The sequence below is a fragment of the Oncorhynchus tshawytscha genome, linkage group LG25 (genome assembly GCF_018296145.1).
Source record: "Oncorhynchus tshawytscha isolate Ot180627B linkage group LG25, Otsh_v2.0, whole genome shotgun sequence".
NCBI lineage: Eukaryota > Metazoa > Chordata > Actinopteri > Salmoniformes > Salmonidae > Oncorhynchus > Oncorhynchus tshawytscha.
Window position 1 is genome coordinate 35,181,327 of NC_056453.1, and position 24,378 is coordinate 35,205,704.

Below are 24,378 nucleotides of genomic sequence, written 5' to 3' on the forward strand. Positions count from 1 at the left end.
ATAGTATACTGTGGATTATGTGATTTTGGCAAATTACTTAATTCTTTCTCTCCTCCAGCCTATCGTCTAAAGAAATGCCCACCTCCACCAACAGTGGAAGAAGCTGAAATAGTATATGAAGATCAAGATTATGAAATAGGTAAGTTTGTACCAGAGAGATGGTCAACACTGGGTTATATAATTCAACACAGAGTTGCAGTGGGACGTCAGATAGTGACCCTATGTGATAGTGACCCTATTCCTATGTGACTTTGAATCAAAGAGGTATAGCATGCTGGAGTGTGAACCTTTATTTGAAATGATCTTGGACAACCATGTTAGGAGTATATAGCAGGCTGTTATGTAATACAGCTGTTGGCATTGTCTCGAGAGACATAAACATAATATCCAATGTAGGTTTCCATCAGACGTTGATGATATCACATCTGCTATAAGACGTATGAAATCATTATTTTGTCCAGGAGACGTTGTGAAGTATCGCTGCTTCCCTGGATTTACCCTGGTAGGCAACAGTGAGCTTACCTGTAAGCTCAACTCTCATCTCCAGTTTGAGAGTCCTCCGCCAACTTGTGAAGGTAATGGAATGTTCTGACCTTTTTCTGATAATTTTATTTATTATTCCATTTATAACAGGATGTGAACTTTCAGCTCAGATACTTCCAGTTATCTGCTTTTACAAGCGTATTTACCTGCCTGTTTTTGTTTATATCTGACGTTCTACCCTTGTTTCTTTGTATCCTTCTGATGACTCCTTTATACGACACTATTACTAGACATTGTTCCAAGGTGTGCATCAGCCTGTTAAAAAACAAAGTGCAGCTAGAGTGTAGCTAGAGTCTCTGTGACTATTTGAAATCAAAGCTCTGACTGAACGTGAGTCACAGATTGAATGGCTTATGAATGGTGTGCATATCATTTCTAATTATAGTGCCAATGTGATGACACAGATGGAAGGCAGCAGTATGGTTCCATTAGCAGAGCACAAAGTACATTTTCTAGAGAGATATGGAGATAAGCGCAGCAGAGTTTCCTTAAATGTTGTAATTCCGTAATGCAGCTATGGTCCATTCGGTTTGTTTTCATTATCATTTGCCCACAGGGTAGAAGTGGAAAATGCCTTCACGTTATTTCTTGCCATAGATCACTAACCCTGAGCTCATTTGGATTTAGCAACCTGGAGAAGTTCAAGAGAAGTACAGTTGAGGTGATAAAGATGTGTACTGTAGCAGTAACTAACTATTTCTCATTTGTCTGCATGTGTGTGTTGTGCGTTTAGCCCAGTGTCCTGCAAATGAAGAACGCTCCTCCTCATCAGGAGTTATCCTTAGTCCAGGTTTCCCTAAAAACTACCCCAACTCTCAGACCTGCTCCTGGGTCATCAGGGTTCAACCTGCGTACACTATCTCCATCTTTGTGGAGATGTTTCAGAGTGAGAAGCAGTTCGACGAACTTGAGCTCTTTGACGGTAATTTCCTCTTCCAACAGCCAAATAAGTCATATGCTTGTTTTATTTTGTTTGTTTTAAAATGTTTATGCCATGTCAGAGATGATTTCATGTTCAAATGCCTTACAACAAGCACTGTCATATGTGAGTGTTACTTTTGCTCTGTTAGGACCATCTGGCCAGAGCCCTTTGCTGGTGGCCCTTAGTGGAAATCACTCCACACAGTTAAACTTTACAAGCAAGACCAACCACCTTTACCTGAGATGGTCCACTGATCATGCAACCAGCAAAAGAGGATTCAGAATCCGCTACACAGGTTTGTAGTGCATAACAATATGTTTCAGTTTGTGAAAAGGCTTTAACGCCCATGTGCTGTGGGCATGTCTATTTCTACTAATGCATCATCATTCGTATGTTTCATAACAGACACCAAATGAAACATTTGAATTACAGGACATTCAAAAAGTGGGACAGAGCCATAGCTTTTTTTCTCTTGTATGGGTGTCAGAGAAGCTTAGACACCAGCCTCTGTCCTCTGAGGCAGTTGCTTTGGATCCAATGTAGGTCAAAGAGTGTGAGGCAGTCAGACTTTTACAAGTTAGCCCTCATTAGACTGTATACCTGCAGGGATCCTTTTGCAAGTCCTCCATAATAGAGGTCAAAGATCCGATAATGAATTTGGCTGAATAACCGCCATGTCCGGTGCCTCAAACCGACATTTCCACCAATGACCAAACATGATATATAGCTCACAAAGCCCAGTGGCAATGATTACTCTCCATTTCTTCTCTCTTCTTTTCTCGCCCTCTGCATTTTCTGTTGCTTTTCTTCTCTCAATTCATTTTAGTCGATAATTTTGCCGTTCCAGCCCCTGTGCTGGTTATTATTACAGTTTGTTTCCACATGTTTCCCCATTTATTCAATTTGCCATCCCTTGTGCGAAAAAAATGACTCGGTAAAAAAATTGTTACATTGCATTGAGGCCTGACGTGTCAGAATGAGTGATGGTTTCTGAAGGCTTCAGAGTGGCTTCCTCAGTGCTGTCAAACTATGTAAAAGTATTTTTAAATAATGCATGGATGTTGAACACAGACAGGGTAATACACCTCCGTTTGATCTTTACAAAACTGCTTTGGGAGTGAAGAAGTCTTTACCCAGCCAAAGGATTTTTCTCTTTGTCTTAAACAGTCCATTGGTCTTTCATCAAAGTAAATAAGAATGATGCCTGGAGTTTTAACATGAGGTCTAATCACCTAGAACCTAGACTTAACCATTTAGTACTAGTCATCTGGTGGATGGATTTAATCTAATGTTATACTAATATAATGTAATATGAAGTACTAATGTATATCTAGTGTATATCATTAATCATTTAGAAGGAGGAATGATATACAAAACACTTAAATTGCTCCTTTCTTTTCAATTTAGCTCCTTATTGTAGCATTAACGACCCACCTGGAAATGGAGGGGTGCTTAACCGAACAAGAGAGATCCCAGGAAGCAATCTGCAGTACTATTGTTATGCTGGCTACAGACTAGTGGGGCCCAGAAATTCCACCTGCCGGTTACATCCAAATGGACTGTATCATTGGGATACCCCAGCTCCACTATGTCAAGGTAATGCAGAATGGCGAATGGCATTTACAGACTCGAGGGGGATTCACTTTAATGTCTGGTGAAAGTCTTGCAATTGTGATTGGGCTCCCGATCTTGTCACAATGTTGACATGTGTTTGTGGAATTGTGATTCATTGTCTATTTATTTTTCTCCTTGGTCTTCAACATAGCAGGCTACAATTCATGAATATTTCTTAATATCATAGAAAATATCTTAATGAATAGATTCTGAGAAGTCTTTTAACAAACTTTATTCAGAAATATATAATCATTGACAGTGATGTAACTGACCCTTTCTGCATTGTGTTCACTAGTGTGACAGCCCATTGCTGTAATGAGGTGTATATTTGCATAAAGGAATAGAGTCTAAGATGGAGCTAATTACTTCTGGGAGTTTTATCTTTAATGCCTGTTTGCGATAGAGCATGCAAGACAATTATCTATTTTTAAGGTACAAAGGAAACTGTGTCCACTCATTTGTGGTAAACTACAGGTGGGTAACTAGTGAACAAAACAAGATAGCTGTTTGTTATCCTCACTAAATCTGATAGGAAATTATCATTTGATATGATGAGATCGTCTGTTCAAATTTGCACTGTATTCTTAAACATGGTATTCGAACGGTAAGCGTGGGTTTAAGCAAGTGAATGCCACAATCTTCAACGGTAAATTTCTGGTTTCCATTGTACTCTAATAGTTGGTACATACTAACAGCATAGGTACATACTTTGCTTACTTCCTCTTTATCCCTCCCATTTGAGACACAAGGCCACTATAGTCAGAACACAGAACACTCCTGTGATGAGAAGTGTCCATAGTGTCTACTAATTATGTGCCATAATTTCTGTAAGTGCTGATAGTAATCCATTCAGCTGTTCTTAAGGTCATGGAGAGGCAGTGGAGGATTCTGGCTTCTCTGTTTAATCAAATCAAAACAAATGTTATTAGTCACATGCGCCGAATACAACAGGTAGACCTTACAGTGAAATGCTGAATACAACAGGTAGACCTTACAGTGAAATGCTGAATACAACAGGTAGACCTTACAGTGAAATGATGAATACAACAGGTAGACCTTACAGTGAAATGCTGAATACAACAGGTAGACCTTACAGTGAAATGCTGAATACAACAGGTAGACCTTACAGTGAAATGCTGAATACAACAGGTAGACCTTACAGTGAAATGATGAATACAACAGGTAGACCTTACAGTGAAATGATGAATACAACAGGTAGACCTTACAGTGAAGTGATGAATACAACAGGTAGACCTTACAGTGAAATGCTGAATACAACAGGTAGACCTTACAGTGAAATGCTGAATACAACAGGTAGACCTTACAGTGAAATGCTGAATACAACAGGTAGACCTTACAGTGAAATGCTGAATACAACAGGTAGACCTTACAGTGAAATGCTGAATACAACAGGTAGACCTTACAGTGAAATGATGAATACAACAGGTAGACCTTACAGTGAAATGCTGAATACAACAGGTAGACCTTACAGTGAAATGCTGAATACAACAGGTAGACCTTACAGTGAAATGCTGAATACAACAGGTAGACCTTACAGTGAAATGATGAATACAACAGGTAGACCTTACAGTGAAATGCTGAATACAACAGGTAGACCTTACAGTGAAATGCATACTTATGAGCCCCTAACCAACAATGCAATTGAACAAAAAATAAGAGTAAGAATAAGAAATAAAAGTAACACGTTATTTAAAGAGCAGCAGTAAAATAACAATAGCGAGACTATACACAGGGGGGGTACCGGTACAAAGTCAATGTGCGGGGCACCGGTTAGTTGAGTTATAAAAGTAACTTTTATACACAGAGAGCAGCAGCAGTGTAAAGGGGGGTGCAGATAGTCTGGGCAGCCATTTGATTAGATGTTCTGGAGTCTTATATCTTGGGGGTAGAAGCTGTTTAGAAGCCTCTTGGACCTAGACTTGGCACTCCGGTACCGCTTGCCATACGGTAGCAGACAGAATAGTCTATAACTAAGGTGGCTGGAGTCTTTGCCAATTTTTAGAGCCATCCTCTGACACTGCCTGGTGTAGAGGTCCTGGATGGCAGGAAGCTTGGCCCCTGTCATGTACTTGGCTGTATGCACTACTTGGTGTGCTTGGACCATGTTAGTTTGTTGGTGATGTGGACACCAAGGAACTTGAAGCTCTCAACCTGCTCCACTAATCCAACTTAAACGTAAGGTTGTGATCAAAGTGGACAAGAAAACAGCCTAATTGGTCCCACTGCTTTTACTGGAACTTTGAAGACATCTACTAGCTTGAATTGTTCTCGAAATATGTTGCTTTGTTGCTTTTGTAGATGTTCCTGTTGCTTTGGAAGATGAAATTCTAATTTGAATATACAGTTGCAGGGTGAGAAATTATCATTTGATGAGAGTATAATTTTTTATATTTTCATATCTTTCCATTGGCAGCTATATCTTGTGGAATCCCTCAGTCTCCTGCCAATGGTTCATTCCATGGTTTCCAGTACACAGTAGGAAGCAAAGTTAACTACGAGTGCAATGAAGGGTACAGGATGGAGACAAGTTTCTCCACGAGCGCCGTCTGTCTGGAGGAGGGGACATGGAGCAATGCTGCACACCCACCTCTTTGTTTACGTGAGAAAAATAACCCTTTGTTTCTATGCCAACGGTATGTTAAAATCGCCTGCCTCATTGAGCCACTGCAGTCAATGCATGTCTCATTAACATCCTCCTTAGAGAGTAATTTGGAGCAGGTAACGGGTGAGCAATAATGACTAGATTTTTGCAGTTAAGCACTCACACAAAAGAAATGGTAGGATGCAACCCCGCCTCCTCAGGCCTGCATTACCAGAAACACTCTCGGCAATCATATTTAAGTCATTTTGGGACATGACTGTTTAAATGACATGTTCATACTACAATGAGTGTGATTTATGTGAATAATATATATATATATATATATTTTTTAATGCTCATTATACTTTCTAATTTGCTTTGGCATTTCTCAGTTTTATTAATAGAATGTAATACTATGTATATACTGTAGGACAAAGACCGATAATGTACACATCAAAAGACTTAGAATATCAAATCACTAAAGTTGGAGAACGTAAAGGAAATGGATATTTTTTTCTCTGTCATGTCTGTATTTTTGAGTGTGTTCAGAATGAAGGCCAGGGTCACGGTATTCCATTAACTCTGGCCTGTTCTCTCTCCCCCCACAGCGATCCAGTGCCCTAACATTGAGAGCGTGCTCTCAGAACACATGGTGTGGCGGCTGATCTCGGGGTCACTGAATGAATTTGGAGCTCAGATAATGCTGAGCTGCACTCCTGGCTTCTACCTCGGAGGACAGAGGACAATCAAGTGCTTAGCTAATGGAACCTGGGCTGGAATTGAGGAGAGGTCTACCTGCAAGAGTAAGATACATACTGTGCATGTACCACAAGGCTGCAGTGCTTAGAGTTATAGAAAATAACATTTAAGTAATTTAGCAGATGTTCTTATCCAGAGCAACTGACAGTAGTGAGTGTATACATTTTCATATATATTTTTGAATACTGGTCCCCAGTGGGAATCAAACCCACAACCAAGGCTTTGTAAGCACCATGCTCTATCAACTGAGCTACACGGGAAAGATTATAATTTGTAAGAATGGAGTGCAAGATACTTGACATTTCGAGTATGAATAGTACCTTTTTCTAATTACTGAGAGCAATTTCATTGTCTGACCGGGGCTGTAATTCAGACTGGCAGTTAATAAATCTGAAATCCTCTGTGCCTCTTTGTGGCACCCAGTGTATTTCTGGACCATAACATGTATAATCCCCAGGATTTGGTGTAGTAGCTGGAAAGTCGTAAGGAAGTATCCAAACTTGCTATTTGTTTTGATCACAGCTCTACCTATTTCCTTTACTTAAACATGTTGTGTAAACAACTGCAGTGGTGATGAAGTAATCATGGAAAATAGCCTCTGCCTAATTAGAGGTCAGAGGGAGAATGTAAATATTTTGATTAGCGGGGACTTAATATTTAATGTGTTTACATGCCATTGTGTACATGCAAAGGCACATTGGCCTGGGCTTTGATTGGGTGCATTCAGGAGTCCCTGGTGTGTTTTCTGATCATTCCCTGGGTACCTCCTTACGGGGAAGACATGCATTATGCTCAGGGATGGAATCTAAGGATTTTGGACACTGGCCAGCTGGGCTAATAGAATAGACCATTATTTTTACTAGCCTGGGTCCAAACTCTGTCATGTGAAACTTAAAAAGAAAACATTTTACTAGCTGGTGGGTTAGTTGGGGAAATGTTCTGATAGCCCGGTCAGAAAAGTACTAGCCTCGGGCTTGCAGGATAGCTTCATTTCCATCCTCTATATGCTGCATGAGTACTCATTTTCATCAATAGCCAATGTCCTTACATAATGTAATGTTTAGTGCATCCTTTCTATTATGTGGTGAACCAAACTGTATGTGAATTTAAAGATGGTGAATGCACAATGACAAACAAACAAGCATACTGTTGCATTTGTTAGAATGGTCTGACAAAACAAAAAGGACAATATATAATGAATGTTAGCATAACAGTCAGCAAAGTGTGTTTACATAAGGTAGTTGGATATCTAAATGTATTGTAACATTTACAGGTAACTTGTGAGGGCTGAGTCAATCAGCTGCTGTAAGACAAGACGTGCCACTTCCCCATTTAGTGTTTGAGTACAAATACACCAGTGGAGGCTGGTGGAAGAAGCAATGGGAAGATGGGCTCATTGTAATGCCTGAAATGGAATCAAGGGAATGGAGTCAAATGTGGTTTCCATATGTTTGATGGGTTTGATATTCCAGCCATTACAATGAACCCATCCACCTATAGCTCCTTCCAACAGCCTCCACTGAAATACACAATTCTCTGCATGCCTTTCATTCAGGGATATCTAGTCATTGTAGATCAAAATGCTCCACTAATCAGTCCTTATTGTGGAATTTGTTTCCACTCAGGCACAGTGGCGTGCAACCAAGTATAACTCTGTCTCTGATTGTCTGTGTCACTTCCAGTTATCTCGTGTGGGGACCTCCCCTCTCCTCCCTATGGCAACAAGATAGGAACCCTGACTACATTTGGCGCCACAGCGATCTTCATGTGTAATACGGGATACACACTGGTGGGGTCACATGTGAGGGAATGTGGGGTCAACGGGCTCTGGAGCGGAGTGGAAACCAAATGTCTTGGTACAGTAGAAATGTTTTTTTTTTATGATTAAGATTTCTGTCTTCTCATCCTGGATGAGCTCCAAAATTGTATCATCCTGGATGTCCCCCAATGTTATGATCTTGGACGAACACCAAATGGGGTAGAGCACCTTTATGGTTTTCAAATCATTATGCCAGAAACACATTAAGATTCCTCAGGTTACAGTTGATCCGCTTCAAACTCTTGAAGGTCAACCTCTTTAAGGTAATTTCGCTTCAATTACCAGTGTCCAAATTTGATGTAGGGTAGGCAACTTCTTATACTGACCATTCTATAATTAGATTTAATCTGACCCCAGCAGTCAACTCCAAAATGTCTGTAAAAAATGAAGATATATACTGTACCACCAACATTATTATCAATTAGATTATCGATAAGATAAAATTATCGAGGCAGTTCTCACCACAAAGACATGAATTATCAGGGGAGGAAAGGATCAAATGTTTTCATATGTCAAAGTGCCAAATGGTTATTACAGTCCTGAGACCATTTCAAATATGTGTGTTAGGGAATAGAAAGAAAGTTTGCATCTCAAATGTACTCGTTCATGCAATCCACACTGTCTCAACTATTTCAAGTATCATCTAAGAACTGAAAATAAGATGCAGGTATCTGGTTTATTCTCCCTTCTAGCTGGCCACTGTGACTCCCCTGATCCAATCATCAATGGTCACATAAGTGGAGGTGGCTCCAGTTATCGTGACACTGTTGTCTACCAATGCAACCTTGGCTTTCGCCTTATTGGAACATCAGTTCGGATCTGTCAACAAGACCACAGATGGTCCGGACAAGCTCCTGTTTGTGTTTGTAAGTGGATAAACTTAAGTTTTGTTATTGCCTTCATCAATTATTCCTTAATGATCAGAGATTTACAGGAATTCTCAATTCTCAACCCAATCACCATCACTAATAATTGTGTAAAACAATTTTTGCTCTCTCTTGGCTACCTCTACTTTTTTTCAAAGCCATTACCTGTGGTCACCCTGGAAACCCAGCAAATGGTCGAACTAATGGCAGTGAGTTCAACTTGAACGATGTGGTCAACTTCACCTGCAGCACAGGATATCAGTTGCATGGTGCTTCAAGAGCTCAGTGCAGGATGACTGGGCAGTGGAGCAACCCTCTTCCAGTTTGTAGAGGTAAAACACAGTAACAAATACATTCAAAGCATTTCAGGTATATCCATTTAATTTGTGGGTAGAGTGCATACTTTATTTTGTATAGATAGTTTGTGCATGTCGATGGCTCACAAAGCAAATATATTTTACTCATTGTGTATTAAAGTGGAACTGACAGAATTTGAACTACTTTGCAGATATGAAACAACACATTCATAATATCAGTCAAAAATTCCCAGTTTATACTACAAAAGCAACTTTACGAGAGGTTTTAAAAATAGGTTATATATGACTCAACATTCCTTGAAGTACACGAAGGTATTGTTGGCATAATAGATGGATGCAGTTCACTGCTTGATTAATATAATTCACCAAAACATTTATGGTTATTCTAAAAAATATTGCTATCAGGTTGTAAATCACAGCTGGCCTGGTACATTTTTTACTGCCTCCATTCGGGATGCACCATTTCAATGACTCAATATTTTGGACAAAAAATGACGAATGTAACTGACTGGGAATGTCAATACAATTAAACTAGGAAGGGCAGTGATCACGTCAGTCATAACGTGGCTAATAAGCTAGTGTATCTATTTATGTAGCAAAAAACACGGAGCCAAACGTTAGCTAGCTGCTAGGAGGATGTCATGCAATATCATTGGAGGAGTGGGTGGGTGAGTGACTGACTTTCCCCCCTCATATCGTTTTTCGGTGACTATACACAGCTAAAGATGAAGGTGTCATTTGCTTAACTAGCAAGAACTTGAACGACTGTTGCGCAGTTAACATATCTCTTGCTTTCGCAAATTCACTCTCGTCTGAGTGTGCCAGAGCGCAGAGTATCTGATGAATTTATGAACTCGCAACACCCGCTGAATATGCGCGGTGTCGGTAAACAAAAGTAGTAGTTAGTCATGAACGCTCTACATAGCATGTAAACAGCCTAACCAGCTATGCTACAACGAGCAAAATGGTCAGAGTGAGGTGTTCTCTCATTTGTGTCTGGAAGTAGCTAGCTAGTAAGCTAGCCAACTTGCTTGGTTGGGACAAGAAAGATTGCATTGACAGGCAAGCTGCAGAAGGACCAGTAGGATATAATTCCCCATTGGTTATCAGTGAAATTTGACGGGCAACTAGCTGAAAAGTTCGAGAGTTTATCTAATGTTCCTTCGTTACATTTTAGCTCATCTTGCTCTGGCTAAAATTAGTTGTTGATCTTCTTGATGTGCATAACGGATGGAGAGAGAGCCTACATTTTCATAGTTGTTTGATCAATAGGACTGTAAAGTTCCCAAATGTAATGTGACAGAATGTGCAGATATCCATTCAGGTGTATTTTGTGGCTTTTGCCGAATGCGTTCTAATTTCTAAAGTTGCGCTGTTGCTACTGCCTGTAAACACACAGTGTTGCCAACTAATTTTCAGGGTAAGTTGCTTGAGGCAGGTTGATTTGTTGCGAAATGACGTGATGTCATTGCGTTGAATCCACAATAACGTTACTCAAATTGACTGGCTATCTCGGCAAAAAAATATGATTTTGACATTTGTTCAGGTACAGACTCCCACTCTTTTCTGTACAATTTTGATTGAGACATGTTGATTAATGTTATAAGTTATGTTCAAGATCAAACATTCGTGACCAACTATATTCATTGGGTGTGTCTCGTCGAAGGCATATACTACTGCTGCTGCAGTCAGCCAACAATGAGTTGCAATTTTTTGAAATTGCTGCTGGCCTTCTGCTGACGTCACTCACAATTCACTTTTGCAGCCAGGCACGTGTGTTGTGACTGAGTGTGTGACAGAGAAAATCGTTTTTGTGTCATTTAGACGGAAAATACGTGCGTTTTAACGTTTGAGTCACTTTTCAAAAGTTGCTAAAAGTTCCAAATACATTTTTAAAAGTAGCTCAATTTGTTGCTAGGTGCTGTTTGAAAAAGAAGTTGCCAGGGTAATCTGAAAAGTTGCTAAATTGGCATCACTGAACACAGTCCACTTCAAAGTGAATGGTGGCAAATGGCTTGTTTGCATGAAGGCCTACTGTAGCTCTAATTGGCTATGGCGTATCGGTCTGCATGTTTTGGAAAAATTACTTGTGTCATGCAGAAAGTAGATGTCCTAACCGACTTGCCAATACTATAGTTTGTCAACAAGAAATTTGTGGAGTGGTTGAAAAATGAGTTTTAATGACTCCATCCTAAGTGTATTAAACTTCGACTTCAACTGTATTTGTATGACTAGAATAGTCCTCCATGTGGAAAAAGCAAGGGAAAACAAGGTTAAAAAAAGTATATATAAAACAAAAAAGAAATAGCCTCCTTCACCTGCCACAACAATGGTCAGTCACTCCCTCCCTCAGACTGTTCAATATTCCTACAGTATGTCAGTGTGCCCCCTGCTACCTCACCCTGCAGTATTCCTACAGTATGTCAGTGTGCTCCCTGCTACCTCAGCCTGCAGTATTCCTACAGTATGTCAGTGTGCTCCCTGCTACCTCAGCCTGCAGTATTCCTACAGTATGTCAGTGTGCTCCCTGCTACCTCAGCCTGTAGTATTCCTACAGTATGTCAGTGTGTTCCCTGCTACCTCAGCCTGCAGTATTCCTACAGTATGTCAGTGTGCTCCCTGCTACCTCAGCCTGTAGTATTCCTACAGTATGTCAGTGTGCTCCCTGCTACCTCAGCCTGTAGTATTCCTACAGTATGTCAGTGTGCTCCCTGCTACCTCAGCCTGTAGTATTCCTACAGTATGTCACTGTGCTCCCTGCTATTTTGTAAGCCACTCTGCACACCCACACCCAGGGTTCCAACAATCACCTTTTTTCAAGAGGGTTACCTGAATAATGGTGTCTATTAAAGGCAAGGAACATGCCAATAGCAGGTGCCAATTATCAATTTTGGAGGGGTTTTTCCAACCTCTCTGTCCCTAGGGGTTTAATTGACTGCCAAGGCATTGGCAGCTGTCACTGAGGGAAAGCGATCTGTTTATCTTCCCCTGGACATTAACTTTAGGCTGTTTTTTGTTGAAGGGCAATAGCTGAAAACAATGTTCAGCCAACTCTGAGGCAAGACGTACAGCTTATTATTGTTACTGGGGATTCCTGCCCTGCTGGTTTAAAGTGCAACTGGAGTAAATAAGGAATCTACATTTTTGTGACAAGTTAAACTGAACAGAAACTGCATATCAACCCACATGTATGACATTTCTACACAGTTATTAGAGTAAATGTATGTCAAATGCTATTGACTGTAGAACATCTGTAGTTACAGTACATGAGAGAAGCTGTATATCTTAAAAAGCATGGATGGGTTGTTTTGAAATGAATCCGAACTTGAACAGAAATCCTGCTATTCAAGCTTTCCCATTGATTTCCCTTCTCTTCTCACTCTTGGGTTCACTGTCAGACTTTAAGCATGCGGACGGTTTTATCTTGCAGTGGTAAACTGCTCCGATCCAGGCTTTGTGGAGAATGCCATTCGTCACCCGCAGCAGCGCTTCCCCGAGAGCTTCAACTACAGAACCAGTGTGATGTATCACTGCAAGAGGGCCTTCTATCTGCTCGGCTCATCACTTCTCACCTGTCAGTCAAACGGCCTCTGGGACAGATCACTTCCTAAGTGCCTTTGTGAGTAATATGCTGGGATTGTCTTGCTCAGGGTACAAAAAGTGGTAGAGGTAGAATCTGGGTCCCAAGTGGTGTGGTTAGTCGCTGTTGGAGAATGATTAAAAAAAATAGTGAAATTTACTGTTCGTATAGTGGTGAGAAAGAAAGAATCATTATGGCTGTGCTGAAAATGTTGTATATAGTGTTAATGTTAGTGATGAAAAGGGGTTGTGGAAGTAGTAGTGGTAACAGAGAAGGCATGGAATAAGAAATTGGGGTGTTCAAATCAAATGTTTATAGTAATAACAAGTGTTTGGGTGCTGGGTTCAAAAGGCATATACTTGATAAAAATAACAGACAGTAACAGTAACACTGAAGGCACAAGAAAAAAGTATATCCTGGGCGGCAGGTAGCATTACAGTTTGAGCGTTGGGCCAGTAACCAAAAGATTGCTGTTTCGAATACCCGAGCCGACAAGGTGAAAAATCTGTCGATTTGCCCTAATTTGCTCCAGGGGTGCTGTACTACTATGGCTGACCCTGTAAAAAAAAAAACATTTCACTACAGCTACCTGGTGTATGTGACAATACTACCATTTTTATATTTTTCTTTAGATACATGATGGATATTAAAAAGTATTTCTATCAACTGTCCTCTGAACATTTTCTCTCCATTTCACCTGCAGCTATTTCCTGTGGTGATCCTGGCACACCGCCCCAAGCTATTATGTCAGGTAGGAAGTTCACCAACGGCGCCGTGGTCCATTACACCTGCAGCCACGGCCGAGCACTGATTGGGAACGCCACGCGCTACTGTCAGGAGGACGGACGCTGGAGCGGGCCACAACCTTACTGCTCAGGTATATCCATCAGCATGGTCCTACACTCTTTGAAGAACCTCTTGGTTTGCGGTAGAACCCTTTTTGTTCCAAATAGCTCTACCTGGAACCAAAAAGGGTCCTGCGGCTGTCCCCATAGGAGAACCATATTTGGTTCCAGTTAGAACCCTTTTTGGTTCCAGGTAGAACTATTTTGGGTTCCATGTAGAATCCTCTGTTTAAAAGGTTCCACATGGAACACAAAATGGTTCTACCTGGAACCAAAAGGGTTCTACCTCGAACCAAAAGAGGTTCTTCATAGGGTTCTCCTATGGGGACAGCCTAAGAACCCTTTTTGGTTCAAGATGGCACCTTTTTTTCTTCAGTGTTGCACACTGCCAGGCAGGGAAACCTGAAGGCTCTCCAATGGACAGAAATAACACTGAGTGACAGGTTTCAGGGAAGTCAACCCCAGCTGAAAAAACTAGGGGTTTCTGTGGGTTTTTCAAGTTTTGTAGCTAGAGCTGTAGGAAGCAAGCACTCTGGGTAGAGCCTTGGTAGCCATCTCAGAAAACAATGCTAGAATGACTGATATGCACTGCCTATGGACCTTCTGCAGTGAGTGATGGGTGGTCGTTTGAGCGTTGGATATTTTCTCTCTCCTTCATTAGGCGGTAGTTCCGGGGAGTGTGGTGACCCTGGAATCCCACCTCATGGCTCCAGGTTGGGGGACGAGTTCCAGCTGAAGAGCCTGCTGAGGTTCACCTGTGAAGCCGGCTTCTCCCTGAGTGGCTCGGCTGAGAGGACCTGCCTCCCCAATGGCTCCTGGAGTGGCACCCAACCAGTCTGTGAAGGTGAGTCCCCTGCCATATACGGTGCATTCGGAAAGTATTCAGACCCCTTGGCTTTTCCACATTTTGTTGCGTTACAGCCTTATTCTAAAATGGATCCTTTCCTGGTCCGTGAGTTTTGGTGGGTGGCCCTCTCATGGCAGGTTTGGTGTGGTGCCATATTCTTTCCATGTTTTAATAATGGATTTAATTGCGCTGGGATGTTCAAAGTTTAGGATATTTCTTTATAATCCAACCCTGATCTGTACTTCTCCACAAGTTTGTCCCTGACCTTGCTTAATGGTGTTGCAGCCACCAATTGTGCAAGTTCTCCCACTTAAAAAGATGAGAGAGGCCTGTAATTTATCATAGGTACACTTCAACTATGACAGACAAAATGAGAAAAAAAATCCAGAAAATCACGTTGTTGGATTTTTAATGAATTTATTTGCAAATTATAGTGGAAAATAAGTATTTGGTCAATAACAAAAGTTTATCTCAATACTTTGTTATACCCTTTGTTGGCAATGACAGAGGTCAAACGTTTTCTGTAAGTCTTCACAAGGTTTTCACACACTGTTACTGGTATTTTGGCCCATTCCTCCATGCAGATCTCCTCTAGAGCAGTGATGTTTTGGGGCTGTTGCTGGGCAACACGGACTTTCAACTCCCTCCAAAGATTTTCTATGGGGTTGAGATCTGGAGACTGGCTAGGCCACTCCAGGACCTTGAAATGCTTCTTACGAAGCCACTCCTTCGTTGCCCGGGCGGTGTGTTTGGGATCATTGTCATGCTGAAAGACCCAGCCACGTTTCATCTTCAATGCCCTTGCTGATGGAAGGAGGTTTTCACTCAAAATCTCACGATACATGGCCCCATTCATTCTTTCCTTTACACGGATCAGTCGTCCTGGTCCCTTTGCAGAAAAACAGCCCCAAAGCATGATGTTTCCACCCCCATGCTTCACAGTAGGTATGGTGTTCTTTGGATGCAACTCAGCATTCTTTGTCCTCCAAACACGACGAGTTGAGTTTTAACCAAAAAGTTATATTTTGGTTTCATCTGACCATATGACATTCTCCCAATCTTCTTCTTGATCATCCAAATGCTCTCTAGCAAACTTCAGAAGGGCCTGGACATGTACTGGCTTAAGCATGGGGACACGTCTGGCACTGCAAGATTTGAGTCCCTCGTGGCGTAGTATGTTACTGATGGTAGGCTTTGTTACTTTGGTCCCAGCTCTCTGCAGGTCATTCACTAGGTCCCCCTGTGTGGTTCTGGGATTTTTGCTCACCGTTCTTGTGATCATTTTGACCCCATGGGGTGAGATCTTGCGAGGAGCCCCAGATCAAGGGAGATTATCAGTGGTCTTGTATGTCTTCCATTTCCTAATAATTGCTCCCACAGTTGATTTCTTCAAACCAAGCTGCTTACCTATTGCAGATTCAGTCTTCCCAGCCTGGTGCAGGTCTACAATTTTGTTTCTGGTGTCCTTTGACAGCTCTTTGGTCTTGGCCATAGTGGAGTTTGGAGTGTGACTGTTTGAGGTTGTGGACAAGTGTCTTTTATACTGATAACAAGTTCAAACAGGTTAATACGGGTAATGAGTGGAGGACAGAGGAGCCTCTTAAAGAAGAAGTTACAGGTCTGTGAGAGCCAGAAATCTTGCTTGTTTGTAGGTGACCAAATACTTATTATGCAAATAAATTCATTAAAATTCCTACAATGTGATTTTCTGGATTTTTCCCCCTCATTTTGTCTGTCATAGTTGAAGTGTACCTATGATGAAAATTACAGGCCTCATCTTTTTAAGTGGGAGAACTTGCACAATTGGTGGCTGACTAAATGTTTTTTTGCCAAACTGTGTGTATGTGTATATATATATGTGTGTGTGTGAGATATATATATATATATACATACTGAGCTCATGTGACACTTAGATTGCACACACAGGTGGACTTTATTTAACTAAATATGTGACTTCTGAAGGTAATTGGTTGCACCAGATCTTATTTAGGGGCTGCATAGCAAAGGGGGTGAATACATATGCACGCAGCACGTTTCAGTTTTTTTTTAAACAAGATCTTTTTAAAATTTCACTTCACCAATTTGGACTATTTTGTGTATGTCCATCACATGAAATCCAAATAGAAATCCATTTAAATTACAGGTTGTAATACAACAAAATAGGAAAAACACCAAGGGGGATGATTACTTTTGCAAGGCACTGTACAATTCTGAGTTGGATGAAAGTTCCAAACTTATTTTACCATTCGTAGTTCGTTTTACCCAAGTTCCCAGTTGTCTTGAACATTGAGGGCTGATAAGGCAGTGTCATGGTCCACCCTGAAAAAGTGTCTTAATGACCAGTTCTTCTGCAAAAAGTAATTGGGGAAATTGAGATGTATGCAAGGGTTTTTGCTGCATTGAACCTTCTGAATTTAGGACTCCTTGATGTATGCAAGGGTGAGGAGTCCTACACAGACCACCTACCACTGGTAATGTACTGTATGATAATCATTGTTTTAATGCAGGTTTTCAGAAAGGATAACGCCATCCAACACCTATTATAGTCTATTACCTTAATGCTCAGCAATGTTGGGAGGGATTCGAAAGAGAAGCATCCAGGGTTACTTCTGTTTAATTCATCGTTTGAAAAATGACATGGGAAACCTTGAGTGAAGCCAAGGTGCTTATTGGCACATTCATAAGAAGTATGAAATTATGTGCATACACACATCCAGTACAAAGGTACAAGTATGAGTGTACTGTATATCTTAGCTGATCAGGGTTGGGGTCAATTTCATTTCAATTCCAGTCAATTCATAAAGTAAACAAAATTCCAAAATGTCCTCATTGAAAAGCATTGAAGAGAATTGGAGTTGGACTTTCAGTGTACTTCCTGAATTTACTGGAATTGTCTCCAACCCTGAAGCTTATCTACTGTATATTTCTACGTTTTAGAAAGATAATAATTTACCCTCAATTATCTCATCATTCACTTTTAAATAGACTCATTTGGACATAAAGATATTATACGTAAATGTATTTAATGTCTTTAGTACGTCTTAAACTGTGTCTCATTAACCAATAACTTTGATTGAGCTTGATAGCTCCTTAATCCCACAATTAAATTCAAATAATTTGCCCAAATCTAATTTATTATGACCATGATTATGATGTACTGTATACTCTACACGACGCATATTGTAGCTGTGCCATAAGATTTTGGGTAATTGTGGGTTCCTTGTTTTCAGGTTGTGTTGTTTCTCATTCCTGTGTGTGTTTTGGTGTTTAAGTTGTTGTTTGTGTTCTTCAGTTATTTGCTGCTCTGTTGTTTGTCATATTTCTAACCCAGTTATCATGAGTGTTCAGTGTTGTCTGTTAGATGGGGTCGGACATGGAATTAGAATAGTAGAATGGACCTGAACCTTATTATGATGGGATAAAGGTCAGCCATTTTGGTCAGGGTGTTGGTCAACTGTGGTTTGCCAGTGCTGTGATATTGTGTAAAATAATGAATTTGAATAATGTATATACACTGTATATTTGTTAGCTAGCTAACCAAAGGAAGGATTCCATACATTTTTTCAAATTAACTGACAATATGCCAACATTTTATTCAAACAATGCAGTGAATGCACAGCCATACACTGGCTGAAATCAATTGATAGGACTTAGAGAAGTTGTAAATGCAACAAGTAGACTTCTGATTTTGTATCGTATAATAGCACTCACAGCTTTTCAAGAAAACACAAATGTTGACATTTGTGATCTGTTTACATATTTTGGAGGCTATTTACACAGAATATTGGTGAAAAACCTGTATAAACAATATGTATAATTATATTACTATATAATTATATGAATATGTCATCAATAATTATATTATACAATTTCTGATATATCACATGCCTTCCTTTTATTTTCCTGCACTAGTAAAATCAGGATTATGCCTCTACTGCCATTCATTCACATTAGACTGGTCTTGATTTCTCCCTGACCAATTGGCTGCCATTTTCAACCATTCTGGAACTTTTAAGGTTTATGACATAACCCCTCTAGTAATTTAAAGTGGAACTGACAGTGTTTTAACTACTTTGCAGATATGAAACAGACAGACAATCATAATTTCAGTCAAAAATATAAAATTCCCAGTTTATGCTACAAAACCAACTTTATATGTTTTAAAAATAGGTTCTATTTGACTCAACATTCCATGACGTACACTAAGGCATTGTTGGAGAATAGATGGATGCAGTTCAATGCATTAATATAATTGACCAATACCGTACATTTTTTGGCAGTCCCAAAAATATAGCAGTCAGTTTGCGAATCACAGCTGGCCTGGCACATTGTTTGCTGCCTCCATTCCGGAAGCACTGTTTCAGTTTCAATGACTCAATATTTTGTGTGCAGAATATGACCGGTGTCAATAGACATAGGCAAAAAAAACTTTAAAGTTAGTCACGAATGCTCTATTTAACATGTAAACAGCCTTACTAGCTCTGCTACGGCGAGTAAAATGGGTCAGTGATGTGTTCTCCCATCTGTGTCTGGAAGTAGCTAGTTGGTAAGCTAGCCAACTTTAGCCAGTTAGCTTGGGTGCTTGGTTGGGACAACGGATGCATTGGCAGGCAAGCGGCAGAAGGGGAAGCAGGCTATTCCCTATCGTTTATCAGTGCAATTTTGACTGGCAACTCGCTGAAAAAGTTTAGCTAACGTTCCTTCATTAGATTTTAGCTCATCTTGCTCTGCCAAGAGTGTGCAAAGCTGTTATCAAGGCAAAGGGTGGCTAGTTTGAAGAATCTTAAATATAAAATATATTTTGATTTATTTAACACTTTTTTTGCTTTTTTTGTGTTGTTTTATAGTTTTGATGTCCACTATTATTCTACAATGTAGAAAATAGTCAAAAATATAGAAAAACCCTTGATATATACATATATACTTAGCCAAATACATTTAAACTCAGTGTTTCACAATTCCTGATATTTAGTCCTAGTAAAAATTCCCTGTCTTAGGTCAGTTAGGATGAACACTTTAATTTAATTTCCACTTTTATTTCCGTTTTTATTTCTTTCATCACATTCCCAGTGGGTCAGAAGTTTACATGCACTCAATTACTATTTGGTAGCGTTGCCTTTAAATTGTTTAACTTAGGTCAAATGTTTCGGGTAGCCTTCCACAAGCTTCCCACAATAAGTTGGGTGAATTTTGGCCCATTCCTCCTGACAGAGCTGGTGTAACTGAGTCAGGTTTGTAGGCCTCCTTGCTCACACATGCTTTTTCAGTTCTTCCCACAAATTTTCTACAGGATTGAGGTCAGGGCTTTGTGATGGCCACTCCAATACCTTGACTTTGTTGTACTTAAGCCATTTTGCCACAACTTTGGAAGTATGCTTGCAGTCAATGTCCATTTCGAAGACCCATTTGTGACCAAGCTTTAACTTCCTGACTGATGTCTTAAGATGTTGCTTCAATATATCCACCAAATTTTCCTCCCTCATGAAGCCATCTATTTTGTGAAGTGCACCAGTCCCTCCTGCAGCAAAGCACCCCTACAACATGATGCTGCCACCCCTGTGCTTCACAGTTGGGATTGCAAGCCTCCCCCTTTTTCCTCCAAACATAACAATGGTCATTATGGCCAAACAGTTCTATTTTTGTTTCATCAGACCAGAGGACATTTTTCCAAAAAGTACGATCTTCGTCCCCATGTGCAGTTGCAAACCGTAGTCTGGCTTTTTTATGGCGGTTTTGGAGCAGTGGCTTGTTCCTTGCTGAGCGGCCTTTCAGGTTATGTCGATATAGGACTCGTTTTACTGTGGATATAGAGACTTTTGTACCTGTTTCCTCCAGCATCTTCGCACGGTCCTTTGCTGTTGTTCTGGAATTGATTTGCACTTTTCGCACGTTCATCTCTAGGAGAACGTGTCTCCTTCCTGAGCGGTACGAAGGCTGCCTGGTCCCATGGTGTTTATACTTGCGTACTATTGTTTGTACAGATGAATGTGGTGCCTTCAGGCATTTGGAAATTGCTCTCAAGGATGAACCAGACTTGTGGTGGTCTACAAATTTTTTTTCTGAGGTCTCGGCTGATTTCATTTGATTTTCCCATGATGTCAAACAAAGAGGCACTGAGTTTGAAGGTAGGCCTTGTAATACATCCACAGTTACACCTCCAAATGACTCAAATGATGTCAATTAGCCTATCAGAAGCTTCTAAAGCCATGACTTATTTTTTTAGAATTTTCCAAGCTGTTTAAAGGCACAGTCAACTTAATGTATGTAAACTTCTGTCCCATTGGTATTGTGATATAATGAATTAAAAGTGAAATAATCGTTCTGTAAACAATTGTTGGAAAAATTACTTGTGTCATGCACAAAATAGATGTCATAACCGACTTGCCAAAACTATAGTTTGTTAACAAGGAATTTGTGGTTGAAAAATGAGTTTTCATGATTCCAACCTAAGTGTATGTAAACTTCCGACTTCAACTATATTTATTATTTATTTATTTGTTTTCTTTGCTCAGAACTTGGGGAGGCAAAGTTGGGCCTTGTTGATTTACTCCATTTACTTCCTTCTTGTTTTTATTTTCATCAATTGGTCAGTTTTTTTTTGTGCATTTCTGTATTTATAAATGTATTATTAATCTTATTTATTCCGTCTTCACGGCAACACAGTACACAGTGAGATAAGCCTGCAGATTGCTTACAGGAGATCAATAGAGTTGCATTATTTAGAGACCATTCATGATTGAGGATGGTTTAACGGTTGTTATAAGGGAGTTGAGATGGATCACTGCTTGGGAGATTTAAAGTGGAATGCTGCGCACTATTTCTGTGATACAAATAATGCTGTGCCCAAGTATGAAATGCAAATTCTTGTGCACAGGGAGATCACAAGACGCCTGTGACTTGGGAAATAATTACTTTGAGTCAGGAAATACATATGGCCACAGCGGTCTCCCTGAGGGACTTCATAAACTCTTTATTGGACCAGTTGTTTTCTATTTGTAAATGGTTACATTGTTAAGGGAAGCTGTACCAGGGGATTTTATTTGAATGTAATTTCTTTGCCTTTAATCTACAGAGTATCCTATTGCAGCCTTGGAGTGATATTATGTCTACACAGATAATGCTAATCATTCTTATCAAGATGAATTAATAATTAAGTTTACTGCTCTTAAAGTGATGCTACAGAGGATTTGTATAATTTTAGGTAGTAGTTTTGAAAGTAGTGCTCACGAGCCAAAACGGGTCCCCGAAAATTGTGCACAATTGTTTGCAATGTCATCCATTTCATATGATACAGTATGTTACGTCCTGTAAAAATATAAAGTAAAAAAGTCCTGCAGATCGTATGATATCTCATGAATTCAAATATGTTACGAATTTATTAGTGCTTAAGATCCCATTCAATCTCTTTAAATGTTCAGCTATTTAGCTATTCTATGACTTGAGCTAATGAGTATGTGCTCAATCAACCCTAATTGAGACATAAATACTCAAAGCTAGCACTGTAGCATATGCCCCGGAGATTCCCACTGTAATCAAAAGCATTCATTACTTTTTTGAGATCAGCATTTGTGTACATTTGCCATTCAGTTTCACATGGGGGGAAAGCGGAGAGCATGTTTCCTCACAACTGATGTCACGCTTTGCCTGATCCCTCTTTGATGAATGGCCTCTGAAGATTCCCATGCTGTTAGTTTCCCCTTCTGTAAACAAAGATGAAAATGCTTAAGCCCTATTGAGAGTATTTAAAGACATCCTCTGGAACTTTGGTGACTACTAAATATTTTTGAAATGTCCTGCCTTGGGCTGGATGTGTCAATGTGTAGTTCATACATGCATAACCTATGAGCAGAATTTCTCTTACCTCAATTAACCACAAAATCCCTAATTTAAAAAAACAACAGTTTTTCTGGAATCTGATTTCCCTACATTTTACCCCATGTGGGCCAGCCCCCTAGCAATTCGAGTTCAACCAATGTGTTTTAGCCCCTCTCACCATTTGAGTGACAGCTAGCAAGATGCACACACAGCAGAGTGAGAAAAAGAGCAATGACGTGGTGGGCATATATGTGATTTTTGGGGACCACTTTTAGCTTGTCAGCGCTACTTTCAGAACTATTGGTTAAAAAGTATACAAAAGTACCAGACAATCTCTTTAAGCAGGCTGTGTGAGTAAAAGCTCTATTCATGTGAGTCATGTGGTTATTTGTTTGTGAATATGTCCCCGATGCCTCATTATTTATGGAATAGCCTTGTTGTTCCCAATTAACCTAATTGGTTTTTAAAGCCGATATCTATGAGAGTGAGGATCCCATTTCATTTATTACCGTCTTCTAAAATGCCACTTCAAATCACTGACAAAAGGCATTTCCTTAAAAAGCTTTAACTAATTGGATCAAATCAATAGGTCTTTTATTTTAATATCTTGTTTCTGTTAGATTACAATTAAGTTGATCTGCTTGGCCAGCATCTGTAAAATATATTGTACTGAAGAAAGATAGGACTTATTATGGGGCGGCAGGTAGCCTAGTGGTTAGAGTGTTGGGCCAGTAACCGAAAGTAACTCCAAGGCTGCAATAGGATACTCTGTAGATTAAAGGCAAAAAATGTTTAATTAAAGCTGACAAGGTAAAAATCTGTTGTTCTGCCCCTGAACAAGGCAGTTAACTCACTGTTCCCCGGTAGGCCGTCATTGTAAATAATAATTTGTTCTTAACTGAGTTAAATAAAGGTTAAATAAAAAAATATATAAATTATATACACATTTCCTTTTATCAATAGCTAAGAGTAGTACTTTCATGATTGCAAGTGACAATTCATTTATGGTTTATTTACCTTAAATTTAACTTGACGAATGTTCCAGTTTTTTAAATGTTTATCTATTTGTTTTTGTTTTCTCAGCTATTTCGTGTGGAAATCCAGGTACTCCTGCCTACGGGAAGATTGTCTTCAGTGATGGAATAGTGTTTTCAAGCTCCGTGGCATATGCCTGCTGGGAAGGATATGAGACCTCGGGTCTCACCACTCGCCACTGCACCACCAATGGCACCTGGACCGGCTCTGCCCTAGACTGCACAGGTATACTGTGCTGTGCACTGTAGGAGCTCTACAGTGGGATCGTCTAACACGCATCTTGTATTCATTCAACCTAGACCATGAGACATGGACGCAATACACCTAATCTTATATGCTACATGCCATGCTTTGCTTTTGATTATATAGTACTACATGTACAAATGTTTTACCAATTCAACAGTGATCAGCTGTGGAGATCCAGGTCCTGTTGCCAATGGGATTTACGTAGGAAATGAGTTCACCTTCAACAAGACTGTTCAGTACCACTGTAACCCAGGTCACGTCATGGACACTGTCGGTTCATCTGTGCTCCTCTGCACCAAGAACGGGTCTTGGAACCAAACCAAGCCTTACTGTAAAGGTAATTCAACTTTGGTTATGACTCAATAATACTTGTCGTTGGCTTACAAAGAAACAAACATTTCTACTTTCATTTCTTTACTGAGGGCTGAGATGAGAAGCAACCAGAGAAATATAGTACAGATATCACAACACTCCAGAATTTCAAGCACTCGAAGATCAAAGAACTCAAAGTTTTTTGATCTTGTTTGGAGTAGTTTCTCTACCTTTTTTGGCACAGCAAGCACAAATT

At 40.0% G+C, this 24,378-nt stretch overlaps 1 protein-coding gene across 1 annotated transcript in view; it reads left to right on the top strand.

The window, feature by feature from the left end:
* The window catches only part of LOC112223927 (CUB and sushi domain-containing protein 1), a 236,962-nt gene that overhangs the window by 200,333 nt on the left and 12,251 nt on the right, over positions 1 to 24,378 (top strand). The window contains exons 43-57 of the mRNA XM_042305838.1: positions 59 to 139; positions 462 to 575; positions 1,277 to 1,465; positions 1,614 to 1,760; positions 2,873 to 3,061; positions 5,514 to 5,699; positions 6,290 to 6,484; positions 8,123 to 8,296; positions 8,952 to 9,125; positions 9,284 to 9,457; positions 12,873 to 13,061; positions 13,726 to 13,899; positions 14,529 to 14,711; positions 23,613 to 23,789; positions 23,968 to 24,147. Coding sequence (XP_042161772.1) covers positions 59 to 139; positions 462 to 575; positions 1,277 to 1,465; positions 1,614 to 1,760; positions 2,873 to 3,061; positions 5,514 to 5,699; positions 6,290 to 6,484; positions 8,123 to 8,296; positions 8,952 to 9,125; positions 9,284 to 9,457; positions 12,873 to 13,061; positions 13,726 to 13,899; positions 14,529 to 14,711; positions 23,613 to 23,789; positions 23,968 to 24,147 — 2,526 coding nt within the window. The remainder of the gene's footprint in view (positions 1 to 58; positions 140 to 461; positions 576 to 1,276; positions 1,466 to 1,613; positions 1,761 to 2,872; positions 3,062 to 5,513; positions 5,700 to 6,289; positions 6,485 to 8,122; positions 8,297 to 8,951; positions 9,126 to 9,283; positions 9,458 to 12,872; positions 13,062 to 13,725; positions 13,900 to 14,528; positions 14,712 to 23,612; positions 23,790 to 23,967; positions 24,148 to 24,378) is intronic.